Genomic DNA, 17,408 nt, shown 5'->3' with positions numbered 1-17,408 from the left:
AGTACCAGAAATTACTTATATATTAATTTACTATATGATGGTGCAAGAAAAAGGATGTTGGTAGATCTCCTAAATTCATACAATATGATGCAGACTGTGTTTCTTCCAACTAGGGTGCAGGGGAACAGTAGCACAGCCATAGACAATATTTTTATTCATTCTTCATTATTAGATGGGCATTCTGTTAGTAAAAGTGTGAATGGCATTTCAGACCATGATGCACAAATTTTAACACTAAAAGGCTTTTCTACTCAAATCAATGTCATGTTTAATTACAAACTATGCAGGAAAGTTAATCCAACAGCAATAGAGAGTTTTTTTAAACCTTGTCAAGGAACAAGAGTGGCAGAATGTTTATAGTGTCGATAACATAGATGACAAATACAATGCTTTCCTTAAAACATTTCTCATGCTGTTAGAGAGTTGTTTTCCATTAGAATGTTCAAAACAGGGTACTAGCAGTAATAGGCAGCCCAGGTGGCTGACTAGTGGGATAAGGATATCTTGTAGAACAAAGTGGGAATTATATCAAAATGTTAGAAGTAGTCACAATCAAGCTACAGTGGCCCATTACAAACAGTATTGTAAGGTACTTAAAAATGTTGTTAGGAAGGCAAAGAGTATGTGGTATGCAAATAGAATTGCTAATTCATAGGATAAAATTAAAAGCATATGGTCAGTTGTGAAGGAAGTGTCTGGTCACCAGCACAAGGTCGACGATATGAAGTCAGTTCACAGTAAAAATATTTCTGTTACTGATAAACCAGATATATGTACAGTATTTAACAATCATTTTCTGAGCATTGCTGGTGAATTAAATAAAAAATTAGTTTCTGTACGAAATCATATAACTCTCTTGGCAAATGCCTTTTCGAGATCAATGTCTGAAATACTCCTCTATGATACAGACAAGGGGGAGATTGAGTCAGTAATTAAATCACTGAAGATTAAGGACTCTCATGGATATGATGGAGTGCCTCGCAGAATATTAAAGTACTGTACTGCACATGTTAGCCCTGTATTTACCCATATTTGTAATTTTTCATTTAGGAATGGTCAGTTTCCTGAGCAATTAAAGTTCTCAGTAGTAAAGCCGCTTTATAAATAAAGAGAAAGGGATAATGTAGATAACTTTAGACCTATTTCTATGCCATCAGTGTTTGCAAAAGTTATTGAAAAGGCTGTGTATATAAGGATAATTGATAATTTTATATCGCACGATTTGCTATCAAATGTACAGTTCAGATTTAGAAGTCGTTTAACAACTGAAAATGCTATATTCTCCTTTCTCTGTGAGGTACTGGATGGGCTAAACAACAGGTTTCGAATGCTTGGCATATTTTTTTATTTAACTAAGGCATTTGGTTGTAGTGATCACAAAATATTGCTCCAGAAGTTGGACCATTACCTAATACGGGGAGTAGCTCACAATTGGTTCAACTCTTACTTTAGCAACAGGCAGCAAAAGATCATTATTCACAATGTTGATAACAGCTGTGATGTGGAGTCTGAATGGGGTACTGTCAAGTAGGTGGTGCCCCAGGGATCAGTGTTGGGGCCACTCCTGTTCCTTTTTTATACAAATGATATGCTCTCTAGTATTACAGGTAATTCTAAAATATTTCTGTTTGCTGATGACACTAGCTTGGTAGTAACAGATTATGTGTGCAACATTGGCTCAGTTTCAAATAGTGCAGTACATGACCTAAGTTCATGGCTTGTAGAAAATAAACTAACGCTAAATCACAGTAAGACTCAGTTTTTACAGTTTCTGACACAGAATTCAACAAAACCCAACATTTTAATTTTACAGAATGGGCATATGATTAGTGAAACTGAACAGTTCAAATTTCTAGGTGTTCAGATAGATAGTAAACTGTCGTGGAAAGCCCACGTTCTGGATCTTACTCAAAGACTTAATCTGCCATTTTTACTATTCGAACAGTATCAAAAGTGAGTGATCGTTTGACATGAAAATTAGTCTACTTTGCTTATTTTCATTCGCTTATGTTGTACGGTATTATATTTTGGGGTAACTCTTCCCATTCTAAAAGGATATTTTTGGCTCAGAAACGGGTGTTTTGGGCAATACGTGGTGTAAGTTCACGAACCTCATGTCAACCCCTGTTCACGAGACTGGGTATTTTGACATTGGCCTCTCAATATATATATTCCTTACTGTCATTTCTTGTTAACAATATTAACTTATTCCCAAGAATAAGCAGCTTTCACTCGGTTAATACTCGGGAGAAATCAAACCTGCATTTGTATCGGACTTCCTTAACTCTTGTGCAAAAAGGTGTGCAGTATACTGCTGCATCCATTTGCAATAAGCTATCACTCGAATTCAAAAATCTTAGCAGTAATCCATGCGCTTTCAAATCTAAACTGAAGAGTTTCCTCATGGGTCACTCTTTCTATTCTGTCAAGGAGTTCCTTGAAAAATTAAGCTGGTTCTTATTGTATTCTTGATTGCATTTACTTAAAGTTATGGAGTGACTTTTTTTGGGTTCATAAACATTTATTTTATCTGTTAGTACTTTAATGTTGTAATTTCATGTACTGACACATTCCATGACCTCGGTGATATGCTCTTCAATTTGGTCCTACAGAACTTGACATGCAAATAAAATGGTAGTTGCATCGCTTTAAAAGATATGGAGTTATCTGAAAGTGAAAGAGGAAAACTGCACATGTTGAATAATTTATGAGATGTACAAGAACCTGCGAATTAAAGTGAGTTTCTTCAATTGAAATATATTTTTAATACTCCATATAATTGAAGTGTTATATATAATTTTTGCCTTCTTCAGAGATGAGAGAAATGATTTTATTTATTATTTTTTTAAATATTAGTTCCATTGAGATAAAAAGCAAATGAATCATTAAAGTAATGAACAATATGCACAATAACTGGTATTTTACTTGCTTAGGGAATTGGGCACATTATTGCTAGTGTAATTTCCTGCATTTTGGTACAAGTCATGTTTTGACTTCAGATTGTCGCCTAGACAGGTAGGAATTATTTGATACTTATGAGTTTTTGTCAGTGAAGCAGCAACATTACAGGAAAAACATATTCTTAGTTAGTTTCAAGTTCCATGTGGAATGTGTCATTTTATATTCTCATCACAAATTATACTGTAAATATGCCTACATGCTGATCAGTTACAGGTGTTATTTTAAAGAAGGAAACATAAAGATGTGAGTTAATAATTCCATCCACCAACATTTACAGAGCATAATAATAGAAATTCTTCTATGGAACTGTCAAGGAGAAACTTCTTCAGTTTATTTTCGAATTGTACTTCGCTGTCTGTCAGACATTTTATATCAATGGGTAAGCGATCAAAAATTTTGGTTGCAGCATAGCATGCCCTATTTTGTGCTAAAAATTACATTAATGTGGTGTAACAAATGTATTTTTCTTTTTGTACTGTTATTATCTACATTACTATTTTATTCAAGCTGCACTGCTCTATTTGCAACAAACTTCATGACAAAATAAACTTACAGTGAAGTCGCAGTCAAAATGCCTAACTCCTTAACTTATGTCTGCAAGATTACTATTGGTGAGCAACCCATATTACTCTTACAGCATACTTTTGAGCAATGAAGACCTTATTTGTTAAAGATAAGATACCACATATTATTCCACATGACATTACTGAATGAAAATATGCGAAATATGTCAACTTACTGATTTGCCTCTCTCCAAGATTTGCAATGATTCTAAGTGCAAATCTGAGTGAGATGCTAGAGTTGGTTGTCATGTGTGCATGAGGTGTGCTTGCTTGTGTGTATGAATCATGTGTGTCTCTCTCTTTTACTGATGAAGGCTGTGGCCAAAAGCTAATTTATGTAAGTGTCTTTTGATTGTGCCTGTCTGCAAGTTAATGTGTTTCCTTTATGGTAAGAAGCAATCATTCTTTTCCTACGTTGTTGATATTCCTACCTGGAGTTTCCACTGTTTGATTGAACTGACTAGTTTTATGAGTTCCACAATGTGCTTTTTCCAGTTTATATTCTCATCTACTGTATATGGACACTTAAGAATTTTAAAGTTTCCATCCTATTTATTATTTCCTCACCATGTGTTATATGTATCATTGGTGGTAGTACCAGAAGATATGCAGAACTGAATATGTTGTGTCCTTTTAAAATTGTGGTTGAGACTATTCGCGGATAACGAGGCAATGATACTTTTAAGAACATTGTTTACCATTCCTTCTGTTGCTGTATGAATGCTTGAATTGATTACAACACGTTATTCACAAAAAGAACTACACAGAAGCACCAAGGAAACTAGTACAGGCATATATATTCAAATATAGAGATATGTAAACAGCCAGAATATGGCCCCATCAGTCTTACCGGGCGTGGGCCGCTACCCTGCACGGTCTTAGTCGCAAGTGTCATTTTGTCACGGAGCACACGCGAGAGTCGTATGCCCACGTTATGGTATGCAACGCCATTGGTCGTTCGGCCCCTGATAGGGAGGTCCAGCAACGGGCCCTGCAGTTAGAAGACCCTTCCCTTGATGAAGTCCTGTCCATTGCTCAATCATATGAAGTCTCTCACGCCGCAGGTCAACAGCTGGAAGCGTGGTGCACATCAGCACGGCACGTCACGGACGGTAGTTGCCGCAAGTAGAGTCCCGTCCACCACAGGGCACGTGAGAATTCGGACGCGACCTCTGCCGGCGTAACAACAACAACTCAGGCAGCATGGGCCGTGCCCAGTCAGTTAACATCGGGCATGCCTAGGACACAGTCCCGGTCTACGCTAAGTGAAGTGCGACGTAAACGTGAACAGTGTTACTACAGTCAGCATGCAAACAATTCAACAAAACATCATTGATATGGGCCCACTCATGTACCTTTGCTGACTGCATGACACAGAGCTTTACCCCTCGCTTGGGCCCCATCAACAGTGACTTTGGACTGTTAATGACTGGAAAGATGTTGCCTGGTTGGACAAGTCTCATTTCAAATTGTATTGAGTGGATGGACGTTTACAGGTATGGAGATAACCTCATGAATCCATGGACCCAGAATGTCAGCAGGGGACTGTTAAAGCTGATGGAGGCTCTGTAATGGTGTGGGGGATATGCAGTTGGAGTGATATGGGATCCCAATATGTCTAGAAATGACTCTGATGGGTGACATGTATGAAAGCTTCCTGTTTAATCACCTATATCCACTCATGTCCATTGTGCATTCCCATGGACTTGGGCAAATCCAGCAGGACAATGTGACATCCCATACATCCAGAATTGCTACAGAGTGGCTCTAGGAACCCACATCTGAGTTTAAACACTTCCACTGGCCACCAAATTCCCCAGACATGAATATTATTGAGGATATCTAGGATGCATTGCAACGTGCTGTTCAGAAGATATCTCCGTCCCCTCATACTCTTAGGGATTTATGGACAGCCCTGCAGGATTCATGGCATCAATTCCCTCCAGCACTACTTGTGATATCAGCAGAGTCCATGCCATGTCATTCTGCATGTTTGCAGGGGCCCTGCACGATATTAGTCAGGTGTACCAGTTTCCTTGGCTCTTCAGTGTAACTCTGCTTCTTGTTCATTAGACTACAATGGTTGAATTCTTCAGTAAAACTTTCAACATTATTTTGGTTAGATATGACATTATCCATTGGTTGGCTACACCATCGATTCCACAAAATCCCTATTTATCTAAGAGAATATGGTGATTCACACAGTCAAATACCTCAGATATACTGCAGAAAATACCAGTCGCCACTATTTTGTTATTTAAAATTTGGTCCGTAGAGCAGCTCTTACAAAATCCAAACTGTGATTTACTGAGGATATTACTGTTGCTCAGGTGAGATATTATTGTAGAATACATCACCTTCTCAAAAATTTTGGAACATGATGTCATTAATGAAACAGTTTGGTGGTTACTGACATCTCTTGTATCTCCTTCCTTAATCATCACTACCATGATTTTTTTGTTTCACTGAGTACCACTGGCATCATAAAGATTCCAAGTAGCCACTTGTCTTCCAAAATATTAACAATATACCATACACTCAGGTCTAAGCCCCCTATAAAATATTGTACGGGTGTCCTTGGTAACAGTACCATGTATCTTGGTCACCTATTATGTAAATTTCCAATATACAACTGACTGAATCATATTTGAGTAATACATAGACTGTTAAGACAATGACCAGGCAGTAGTAAAGTTGTGGCTCGATTATAAATGTTAAAACACAATTGGATTTCAGTTACATAACAGCTATACAGATACCTCTTATTTAACTGATGTCCCCTTTTGTACAGGGTGTCCGTATGAAATCTCCTTGATTTCCAAATGTAGTTTTAATAAAAACTACAAGATGCAGGTACTTGTGGTTTGTGGCACCATGTAAAGCAACACAAAAAGTTTTGCATGATTTTTCCATGAAGTTTCACTTGTTTCACTTAAAGTACTAAAGAGTTACCAGAAATGACTATATCACAAAAGAGAGCATAATGCTCGCTGTCCAGAGAAAATTTTGACGTGAATTTCACAGGTAACCACAAGATGTTATGACGACCTAGCCAATGGGAGTGTAGACAGGTACTGAGGTTTTGGTAGAAAAGGCACATTTAATTAAATGGCAGAGTACATGAGAGAGCCCTTTCACAGAAGTCCATCAAAGTCAGTTCACACAGCATGACATGAGCTAAACATCCCTTACTCAACAGCTCACAATGTGCTGCATAAACAAATTCATCTGTATGCTTACGAATTTCAAATTGTGCAAGCACTGAATTGAAATGATTTGTAGCTCACCCCAAATTTCCCTGATATGTTGGACAGGGTTGGGGAAAACCCTATCATGGTAATGCAGTTTTCTCTGACAAAGCTAACTTCCATTTGTGTGGGAAGGTGAATGCCATAACATTCAAAGAAAACCCCCACTGTTTTCGGGCTCATGCCAGAAACTGCAAGAAAGTGAATATGAGGTGTGTGTGGATGAAAGCCAGCATAGTTCGGCAGCTTTTCTTCATTGAGCAAACAGTAACAGGAGCCATTTATTTGGGCGTACTTCAGCAATTTGCTGGCCCTCAGCTTCTTCCCCTGCAGCTAATTGTGATCTCCCAACAGGGTGATGCGCCAATACATTGGAGTTCACATGTTCGTGACTTCCTGGACAGAATATTTCCACAGAGATGAGTGGGATGTGACAGACCAACCAAGTGGCCATCACAATCTCCAGACATAACCCCTCTCACTTTCTTCCTGTGAGGTTACATGACAGACATTTTATATGCCCAGCCATTACATGACCTTGGTAATATTCACAGAAGTATCATGGATGCAATAGCCTCCATCACTGCAGACATCCTTGCTTGCACAGGAGTTGAGATAGTATCATCTAGATGTTTTACTGGTTATGAATGGAGACTGCGTAAAAGTATATTAATTTTTTGTATAAAACTTTTTGAGTTACTTTACATGATGCTACAAACCACAAATATCTATGTCTCTCAGTTTCTTTCTTAACTGCATTTGGAAGTCAGGGAGGTTTCATACAGAACCCTTTATGTTATCAAAAGTATGTAGAAATGACCCTATACATTTAGATATTCTGTGTAGTGTAGTGAATGGCAAATCATCAACACTGCAAGTTAGAAAAACAAAGGAAGGGAAGTACTTAATGATGATGAAGTCACTGGACACAATGTTGGCAAAAAACTGGAAGAACTGTCTGTTTCTTCACCAAGGAAACAACATCAGAATTCATAAAAAGTTATTTTAAGAAATCATGCAAAACTAAATAAGGATTATCTGCTGGGGTCAGATTTCTAATGGCATGAACCATTCTCAACATTATGTTCTTGCTGTTCTGCATGTACTTTACAACACTATGTCATTATAAAAATACATGATCCTGTAAAATATGATGTTTTCTTCCGTCCAGCAGGTTCATATGGATAAGTGAAGCGGCAGTGTCGTTTTCAAAAAAAAAAAAAAAAAAAAAAAAAAGTTTCAGTCTATGTTATTTAGTCTATTTCATATAGAAATAATTAGTATAGCTTGCTTAACGACTTCAGAACTTTGTTTACACAGACATTAATGCCACAACTAAAATGATTCACATCTATAGTCACTTACTGACCTTGTAAATACTGAAAGTAAATTTTTGGTTTCCTTGACATACTGCCTGGAGAGCTGTTTCTGTGCTTCCTGTTGCCATGTCTGAGCACCTGCAACAGAAAAGACGGCATCTGAACCGAACCCTTTTACACAAGGCAAGACAGAGCTGGAAACGTGTCTCTGTCGTTTACTACTTGGGGGCAGATGTGTGCATGCAGTGTGAACGCACGTGAGATTTTGAGCAGTACTGTACATATATTCATCGCACTCAAAATGTGACGAAATAGTGTTGCTGTTTTCATTTCTATAGTTAACGCAAAAGATAATGTTATTGTTGCGATCTGTAACGCGTAACGTCAGTGCCATCAATGGACACAGCCGTCGCAACATTTTCGTTGATTTTCCATTACGTCTCATAAATGTACGCTGAATCTTAACGCGCAACAAAGAGCTAGGTACTTATTATTATGGATCATTAATGCATTTGTGAACAACAAAGGCATCAAAATTTCTCAGCCGATTTGATTTTTTCTATTAATTAAAACTTTAATACGATGACGGGATTTTCGTATACCAGAGATATTTCTATCGTGTTCGATATAGTCGAATTTGGAGTCGATTTAGTAAAAAACTAAAAATCATCTAACGCCATCTTTTGGCAACGACGAAGGTTTAAGGCTACAAAATAAGTAGTCGCTCATTTATCACTTTGACTATTAAACATACAGCTATTATTTTTAATAATGTGAAGTTTTGATGTATTAATTTTCTAGCATGCATCCTTCAGTTTTGTGGATATTTTTCTCATTATCTCTACTCAAGTAGCACCACGTTGGAAAGCTTGCACCATATCGCGAACAAGACGAAAACAATAATTGTAATACACCCGCAACAACATAAGATGAAATGACATTTACATTTCTTGTGTATATGATAAAAGAGCTCTTTTTGTAATCGTGTCACTTATTATGTCAACGGTCCCTTGGCGGTGTACAAACTTTAAGCTTTTAAGTCGGTTTCACAGTAAAGTAAAGGAAAAAAATTTCGAAAATTGTTAGTCTGTAATTGCATCACATGAAAAAAATATTTTTCCTGTTATTTCTTATTTGACTGTCTGTCTAACCAACCCTTCGTCAAAACCTCTTTTTCTCACGAACGGATGTGCATATCACACTGAAATGTATGTCGCATATTAAAATCTACGGTCCCCTGACGGTGTGAAAATTTAAACTTGCAAGCCAGTGCAATCAAACGATGCGGCAATTATTTGTTGCCACAAACTCACTCATGAAAACCTACAGGGTAATGCCTGTTGAGCTAGAATCACGAAATGTGATAAGAAGCAAGATTTCACTGTGCAAGTAACGGTAAGAATCCGAAAATTGTTAATTTGTAACTATAAAATATAAAAAAATTGGCATTATACACTTAAATTGCGTTCGTGATCTGTCAGAAATCTCAGGAACTACCCTAGGGATTTTGATCTGGTTTTCAGTAATAAGCAGAGTAATTCACAAGGAAGGTTGGCATCCAGAGGTTGTAGGCGTACAGCTGCCCGACTACTGCGCTGACAGTTTAGACCTAAGACACGTACAGCATCTGTAATGTTTGAAAGGAAAGTAATGCTGGTAACTGATGGAGGATTGGGCTCTAGTGAAGCAGGGGATACAACCCGACGGCTTTGAACAATGACGTCATTCCTTACTCATAGATAGTAATGTCTTCACTTCGAGGCATAGATAATAAAGCAATTCTGTGTTCTAATAAGCGCTATCATTAAAATAATTGAATGTGAATCTAAAAGCGATCATTTACCTATATTTCACAATTTTGCCATATTTCACTTTCTTATTCCACCAATTTGCTTCAGTAGCTGACAAGTGTTATCTGGCTTTAAAAAAAAAAGAAAATCTCACGAGATAGAATAAACATCCTACTTCATTAAGCAATCAATAAAAAAACTAAACTAAAACGTAACAGCAAAAGACTTCGTAATCTATTCTATTTTCAGTTTACCATTTTCGCTTTTGCTGTTATGTTTTAGTTTAGTTTTTTTATTGATTGCTTAATGAAGTAGGATCAGTTTATTCTATCTCGTGAGATTTTTTTTTTTAAGCCAAAAAACACTTATCAGCTACTGAAGCATCTGTATCTTAGGATCAGTTTATTCTATCTCGTGAGATTTTTTTTTAAAAAGCCAAAAAACACTTATCAGCTACTGAAGGGAGCTACAACACTAAGAAGAATCGCTTCTCGGCTTTTGACAAGATCAATGTGTAGTTCCCTTTCAACAAGTGAAACGCAAAGATTAAATAAACAATCAAAACACATAAAATGAAACAGGTTGCAAATGTAACATACGTGTATTTCCACCTATTCGTTACCAGTGTACATATATCGAGGTCAATGGAAGTCTGGTATACAAATATTACATACGTAGGTCCTTCTGTCATCAGTAATACTGATATGTACGTAAGAAAAGACTGTTAGTAATATCGGAGACGAAATAAACAACACATCTACAATTTGTATCCCGTGTTCCACTTAGGGTTTACTGAAGCGGAGGATACATCGTTCAGGTGAAGAACAGGACAGTAATGCTAGTGAAAACGAAGAAATCGACTTACGACAAACTCGTATTCCGGACTGTACTTAAGCAACACACTTCGAATGAGCTTTTAATTTGTATCGGGTGTTTCATTTGCGGTTTAGTGAAGCAGGGGATACATAGTTCAAGTGAACAACAGGACAGCAATGCTAGTTGAAACTAAGAAATCGACTACGCTGAACTTGTATCCCGTACTGCACTTAAGCAATACAGTTCGAATGACTTTCGAGATACAACTGACATACATGTAACGTGATGTATTCTTTGCTAGTAATTTCATTCATTTCTTTCCATTGTATTTTGCGGAGAAATGCTAAGATACAAACACGCGATATCGTTAACGTGAAAATACTACTGGCCCTCACATATGTGAAATAAAGTTTATCTCTCTCGCATTCCTTTGTTTCTCAACATTCTCCTCAGCTCTTTCATCTTTGTAATACATGCTCTCTGGCGACTTGTGACGTCATTGTTCAAAGCCGACGGGTTGTATCCCCTGCTGCACTAGACCCGAGGATTGTACTCCCATTGTTTTGGATGATCTTCTGGTAGCTCATATAACCCCCATTGAAGCGCTCTACAGAACAATTCGACATTTGCGCAACAAAAACGGCCCTATGGTCGGCTGTACTGTTGCTTTCTCTGGAGATTTCCGTCAAATCTTGTCATCTTTACAACACCCCGTGCGCCGACAAGAAGATGGCGGCCACGCGTTTGTACACTACTGGCCATTAAGATTGCTACACTACGAAGATGACGTGCTACAGACGCGAAATTTAACCGACAGGAAGAACTTGCTGTGATATGCAAATGATTAGCTTTTCAGAGCATTCGCACAAGGTTGGCGCCGGTGGCGACACCTACAACGTGCTGAAATGTGGAAAGTTTCGAACCCATTTCTCTTACACAAACAGCAGTTGACCGGCGTTGCTTGGTGAAACGTTGTTGTGATGCCTCGTGTAGGGAGGAGAAATGTGTACCATCAGGTTTCCGACTTTGATAAAGGTCGGATTGTAGCCTATCGCGATTGCGCTTTATCGTATCGCGACATTGCTGCTCGCGTTGGTCGAGATCCAATGACTGTTAACAGAATATGGAATCGGTGGGTTCAGGAGGGTAATACGGAACGCCCTGCTGGATCCCAACGGCCTCGTATCACTAGCAGTCGAGATGACAGGCATCTTATCTGCATGGCTGTAATGGATCGTGCAGCCACATCTCGATCCCTGAGTCAACAGATGGGGACGTTTGCAAGACAACAACCATCTGCACGAACAGTTCGACGTTTGCAGCAGCAAATTGGGTGAAAATGTAATCACATGTCAGTTCTAATATAATATATTTGTCCAATGAATACCCGTTTATCATCTGCATTTCTTCTTGGTGTAGCAATTTTAATGGCCGGTAGTGTAGGTTTCAAGTATGTTTCGGCGATAAAACACGGAAACGTACGTCACTTTGTGATCGCTCAAGCAAGCGGAACGATTCGGATCATTGCACTAGAGTTGCCGACCGTCCCGCGTGAGGCCGTTCCCGTGGAGGCACTAATAATGCAGCCCGGGGTGTGTGATTGCGGGACACTAATTGTCCCGGTTTATGGTCAACCTGGCCTAGTTCAAATAAAGAACCAACGAGTTAAAATTTCATAGAGTGGCTATAGGTCCGCCATGTTTGAAGCAAATTGAAGTTCTGGCCGCCATGTTTTCTTTAGTCAAGGCATTCGTCTGCTGTGTCCCGCCCCCTTGTAACTGCGTTTGACTTACTTGAAATAGCCCATACTAGCTTCATTTTTTCTAAAACAAGCAATAGACAGCAGTAATTTCAGTGTACACTGACAGCAAAAAGGGATGTTTTTGTCGAAATATGGCTAAACTTTTCGATGTAGATAACACTACAAGACAACTCAAAAAAAAGTCTGTCCATCCACTATAACGTTACTTGTTGCCCATAAATTAATGCAATTAGAGCAGGTACCACCAGAATATTACGGTGAAACTTCTAAACATGCTGTGGTTAACTATTAGAAACAGTAACGGGCGCAGAAATGCGACATTTTTGTCGCTATTTCAAAGTAAACAGTCAAAGCCTCAAAAACCAGTACACTGTGAACGAGAATTTATTTGAAATGTGTGTTACAAGTAGTTAACACAAGCATAGTAATTCAATAACAAAGTCGAAGCGTTCTTGGGTGGGGTAATTTCACAAATTTTCGTAAGTAGCTGTATGCCTTGGCAGAATAAAAGTGAAGGGTCAGGGCAAATTTCCTTATTTGCTGAGAATAATGGCATACTTTAGAACTGCACTGAAGTTCCAATAGTTCCTTCAACAAACCAACTACATGTTCACTGTTTAACATATCAGAAACTGAACTACATAGCCTTCTTCTCAAACCAGCAACTAAAGTCTGTAACTGCACTATTCTTCTTTTGTGTCGTACACTAAGTTGCTTCATTTGCTTTATCCGCTTCTTTAGTCGCACATTCTCTGCTTGTACTCTGTTATATTGTGTTTTCAACTTCTTAGGGCTTGGTAGACAGTAATTGTAGTCAGCAGAAACAGATGTGGGTCCGACAGGCACTGAAAGAATGTAGTTACATCATAAGTTTATAATAGAGTTACACCATAAGATTATAATAGAAAGTATGTAATTCAAAGTAATAAGAACACGGAGTAAAATTAAATTATTGACTTACTTTGTGCTAATGATGTCACTGTAATAGCACTATCTTGCAAATTGTCGAAAGATCGCTTTCTGGGTTGTGGTCGTAATACTTTATCTTGCTTTTGTAAATGTGGTGGAAAGTTAAAGATAGTAGGTACTGGTTTTGACAAAAGGCGCCTCAGGACATTTGTGTGGTACATATATTTCTCTTCAAAATGAGCTGAACAGAGGTAACTGGCTGTAGTAGGAAACCAGTTTTCTCGCTTCATATTTATAACCCATCTTTTTGTAATTTCCTTATCTTTTAAAGGAAATCTGTAATCAACGATAAATAAATTACTTCCTGCATTTGTCTTAAGCATAATTACAATTCCAATGCAAATGACTCTTTAATAAACATTAAAAAACGTGTGTCGTATTTCGGTACTAATATACTTACTTATAATATGAAATATTTGTTGTTTTATCGCTGCGATTTGTGCAGTTGAACGCTGAACACACTGCAGGCATGTTGACTTTATATTTTGTAACAAAAAAGTCAACTAGAAAAATTAAATATTGCAGTAATATCACAACAGCTGACACACTTCCAACACAAACAACAGTAACGCTTTCCTAATGTTTTGACTAAGGAGAACATGGCGGCCGAGTTAGCGTTGGTTGCCGCTAGGAGCGCTGTAACTAGTATCTCAGCCACTCTATGAAATTTTAACTCGTTGTAAAGAACGGATGGCGCATTGCGAGATTCAACTGTGTCGGGCGCGGAGACAAATGACAGCGGCCGCTCGCGCCCGCGCCGCCCCTGAAGACGAACAAATGAGTCACGCGTGTCGCTCGCTCGCTTGACCCGCTGCCTCGCGGTAAGCCGGCGCTATAACAGTTTCGGTGTTTTTATGCGATATATAAAATAAACAGTGTTTAGTGCGTTGCGCACACTTTGCTATTTTTATTTTTGAACAGTTTGTTTGGATTTGAGTTATGTCTGATTCAGAAACAACTGACAACGACAGTGAAAACGTAAAATACAAAAAGGGTAAACAGAAGAGTTCCTACCGGCAAGTATGGGAGAATTCGTATTCTTTTTTGAAAACAGTTGATACAAACGTGCGTAAGCATTTTGTAAAGTGTGTGTGAAATTATTTATGATATCGCGTGGAAGTTTGAATGACGTTAAACTGCATGTTAGCGTCCCGGAACACCAACTGGTCGAAAGAGTACTAAGACGTTGCAACAGTTTTTAAAGCACGATGTATTGACGACAGACGAGGAAAAAGTTACAGCTACAGAGTTGACAAATGTTTACCATGACGCAAACCATAACATATTGTACAGTTCTGTTGACTACGATACGAAGTTATGTCCCGTGATATTCAATTACTCCTAAATCGCATCAAAAATATCACTCGGTAGAACGAAGGTGTAATCTTTAGTTTACAATGTTCCGGCTTCAGTTACCAGTCGAAGATAGCGTAGTATAGCTAAGGTCAGGTGTGTTTTACGGCATTTCGACAGATGCGTCAAATCACGGGATATACAATTACTTCCAATAAATGTCAGATTTTACTCTTCAGAGAACAGAATCGGAAACTGCTTGCTTGATTTTTTTGACGACTCGGATGAAAAAGCGATCGATATTTATAATAACATAAAAATAGACTTAAAGCGCTGGATTTAAATTACACAAATGTATCTGCTTAGTCTGCCGACAACGCTATGTTACTTTTGGCGATGATAATCCAGTTTACAAACTACGTTTTCAAGATAATGCCGACATTATTCCTGCACGGTGTTCAGCGCACACGGTACACGATGTCGACCGTCATGCTATAGAGAAGTGTGAGTTTGACGTGGAGAATTTGCTACTTAAAGCGTTTGGGCACTTATCATGCACAGAGAGTCCAGATCTTAAAAGAACACTTAACTGATGCTGCTAGAATACCGAAATATTATAAGACACGTCAAAAATAAGGTGGCTGTCATTGCATCCTGCTATTGGGAAAATTCTACGCGGATTTCCAGCGGTGAAGTCATATTTTATAGGTTTGGAGATAACTGTCCAGTTGTGTTAGAAAAATATTTTGATGACAACCATGCAAAGAGAAACCATGTTTTAGGGAAAATTATATCAACAGTGAGAAAGTCAGGAGTGTTGGTCGAGAAAAATAATTTTCGTTGTTATTTGGCACTTAGCAAGAAAACAAGATACAAAGGATAAAGCAAAAAGGCGCTATTTGCTGCGTTCTACATATGATGTGTTTGCATGTAAATATTTTCTCGAGCATGTGTGTGCGTGTGTGTGTGTGTGTGTGTGTGTGTGTGTGTGTGTGTGTTCTGAAATATTTGGATGACACTTTTCGTATTCTTTCAGTTCTCAGGAGGGTGAACACTAAGAATTCTGTTTTGGTTATTAATAAACTGTATTGTCATTGCCTGTTCCTATATTTTGTTACCATATTTCGATTTTTCCATAAAAAGGATAGTACCTCAATACCTGATTTTCATCATGCAGGTGCCAAACTGCAGAGCAGACAGCTGACACAAAACTGGCAGTTTTGGTGCTGACATGTAAACTCAAAACAGACGACTCTTACAGTACAGGAATGAAACGCCAGGGGCGCTGCAGTAGATGCACTTGTCTCGAGTAGTCAACTGAGACAAAAAAAGTCGATCATGTAAAAGAGACACGCAGGTACGAAAGGCGCAAACACTTCGAGTAGCCGATTTTGAGCAGAAGGTCCCTCATAAATGGGCTTAAAGAGCGACGCGAGAGTGTGACGGGGCGGGCCGAGTCGGCTTGGCATCGGCTGATGGGCACATTTGATTTAACTTTGCCTCGCTCCCTCTGCTGTGACATTTCTTGTGAGGCTAGTTCTATGGATGGGAAAAACCGACTGATTAAATTCGATACCGGTATTTTAGTTCTGAATAACCGGTATTTTTCGGTATTTGTTTGGTCTAGGTTATAAAAAGTATTTTTTAATTTTTAATGATAAGCGGGTGAAAAAACCGAAATACGAATTAGCCGTAGCAGCAGCGCTAAAATTTTTCATTTTTAAATAAACCTTTTTTATAAAAAGAGTAATTTTTATTCGAAAAATTGCGTTGGTTAGAAATATTGCGATACTGTAGAAAATGGGAAAAGCGATAAGTGAAATTTTAATTAAAAAAAGCAACAAACACATGGCATAAGAATTGGTACAGCATTTCTGTGAAAATGACGTCATCGTTGCCGAGTGTTGTGGCTTAAGGTACGTGTGTATGTGCTGTCTGCAGGACTTGCCCCCACCTGGTCTATACTGTAGTCTCTCGCTGTCGTCGCCAGACAACCACTGTATTGCAAATTAGGAGTTATCATTGAAGTCCCTTATAGGCGTGTTAAAGGGATTGGCAACGCTTACCTTTATTATAGAGCACACTGGTCCAAAATTGGCACCGAATGTTGGGCTCAGTTTCGTCTTTATTTACGTATTAAAAGATTTTGATTGAAGAGGCGAATGGTAGTGCGTTGGCAGTACACCCCCTGACCATCCGGGATGAGGGAAATGAAATAAAACTACAGAAAATAATGAGTAGCCTATCAAAATCCATCGTTACAAAGTAAGTTTTGCTGTCTGCACATATCCCCCGTTTGGCCCACACGGGCTTCACCAAAACCGCAGCGCTTCCTCCCCGCCACGATCGAGCTGTCGACCACCTGCACAACCGGACACCTGTCGTGACACACGAGCAACACGTGTCAGCCTCTGCCTGCGTTCCGAGCGAGGTGGCGCAGTGGTTAGCTCACTGTACTAGGGATTCGGGAGGGCAAAGGTTCAAAACCGCGTCCGGCCGTCCTGATTTGGGTTTTCTGTGATTGTCCTAAATCGTTTAAGGCAACTGCCGGTATGGTCCCTTTGAAAGGGCAAGGCCGACTTCCTTCCCCATCCTTACCTAATCCGATGGGAATGATGACTTCGCTGTTTGGTCCCTTCCCCCCAAATCAACCAACCAACCAATCTGCCTGCGTAGCCCCGCATGGG

The 17,408-nt window shown here is 38.8% G+C and overlaps 1 protein-coding gene across 2 annotated transcripts in view; it reads right to left on the bottom strand.

Annotated features, from left to right (window-relative positions):
* Window positions 1-17,408, bottom strand: part of LOC124776371 (serpin B6-like) — a 280,271-nt gene that overhangs the window by 192,653 nt on the left and 70,210 nt on the right. For both annotated transcript variants that reach the window (XM_047251330.1, XM_047251331.1), the window contains exon 2: window positions 8,142-8,229. In XM_047251330.1, the coding sequence (XP_047107286.1) occupies window positions 8,142-8,229 (88 nt within the window). The remainder of the gene's footprint in view (window positions 1-8,141; window positions 8,230-17,408) is intronic.

This window comes from Schistocerca piceifrons, chromosome 2, assembly GCF_021461385.2.
Source record: "Schistocerca piceifrons isolate TAMUIC-IGC-003096 chromosome 2, iqSchPice1.1, whole genome shotgun sequence".
In the NCBI taxonomy this organism is placed as follows: Eukaryota; Metazoa; Arthropoda; class Insecta; order Orthoptera; family Acrididae; genus Schistocerca; species Schistocerca piceifrons.
This window is presented reverse-complemented; position numbering and strand designations above follow the sequence as displayed.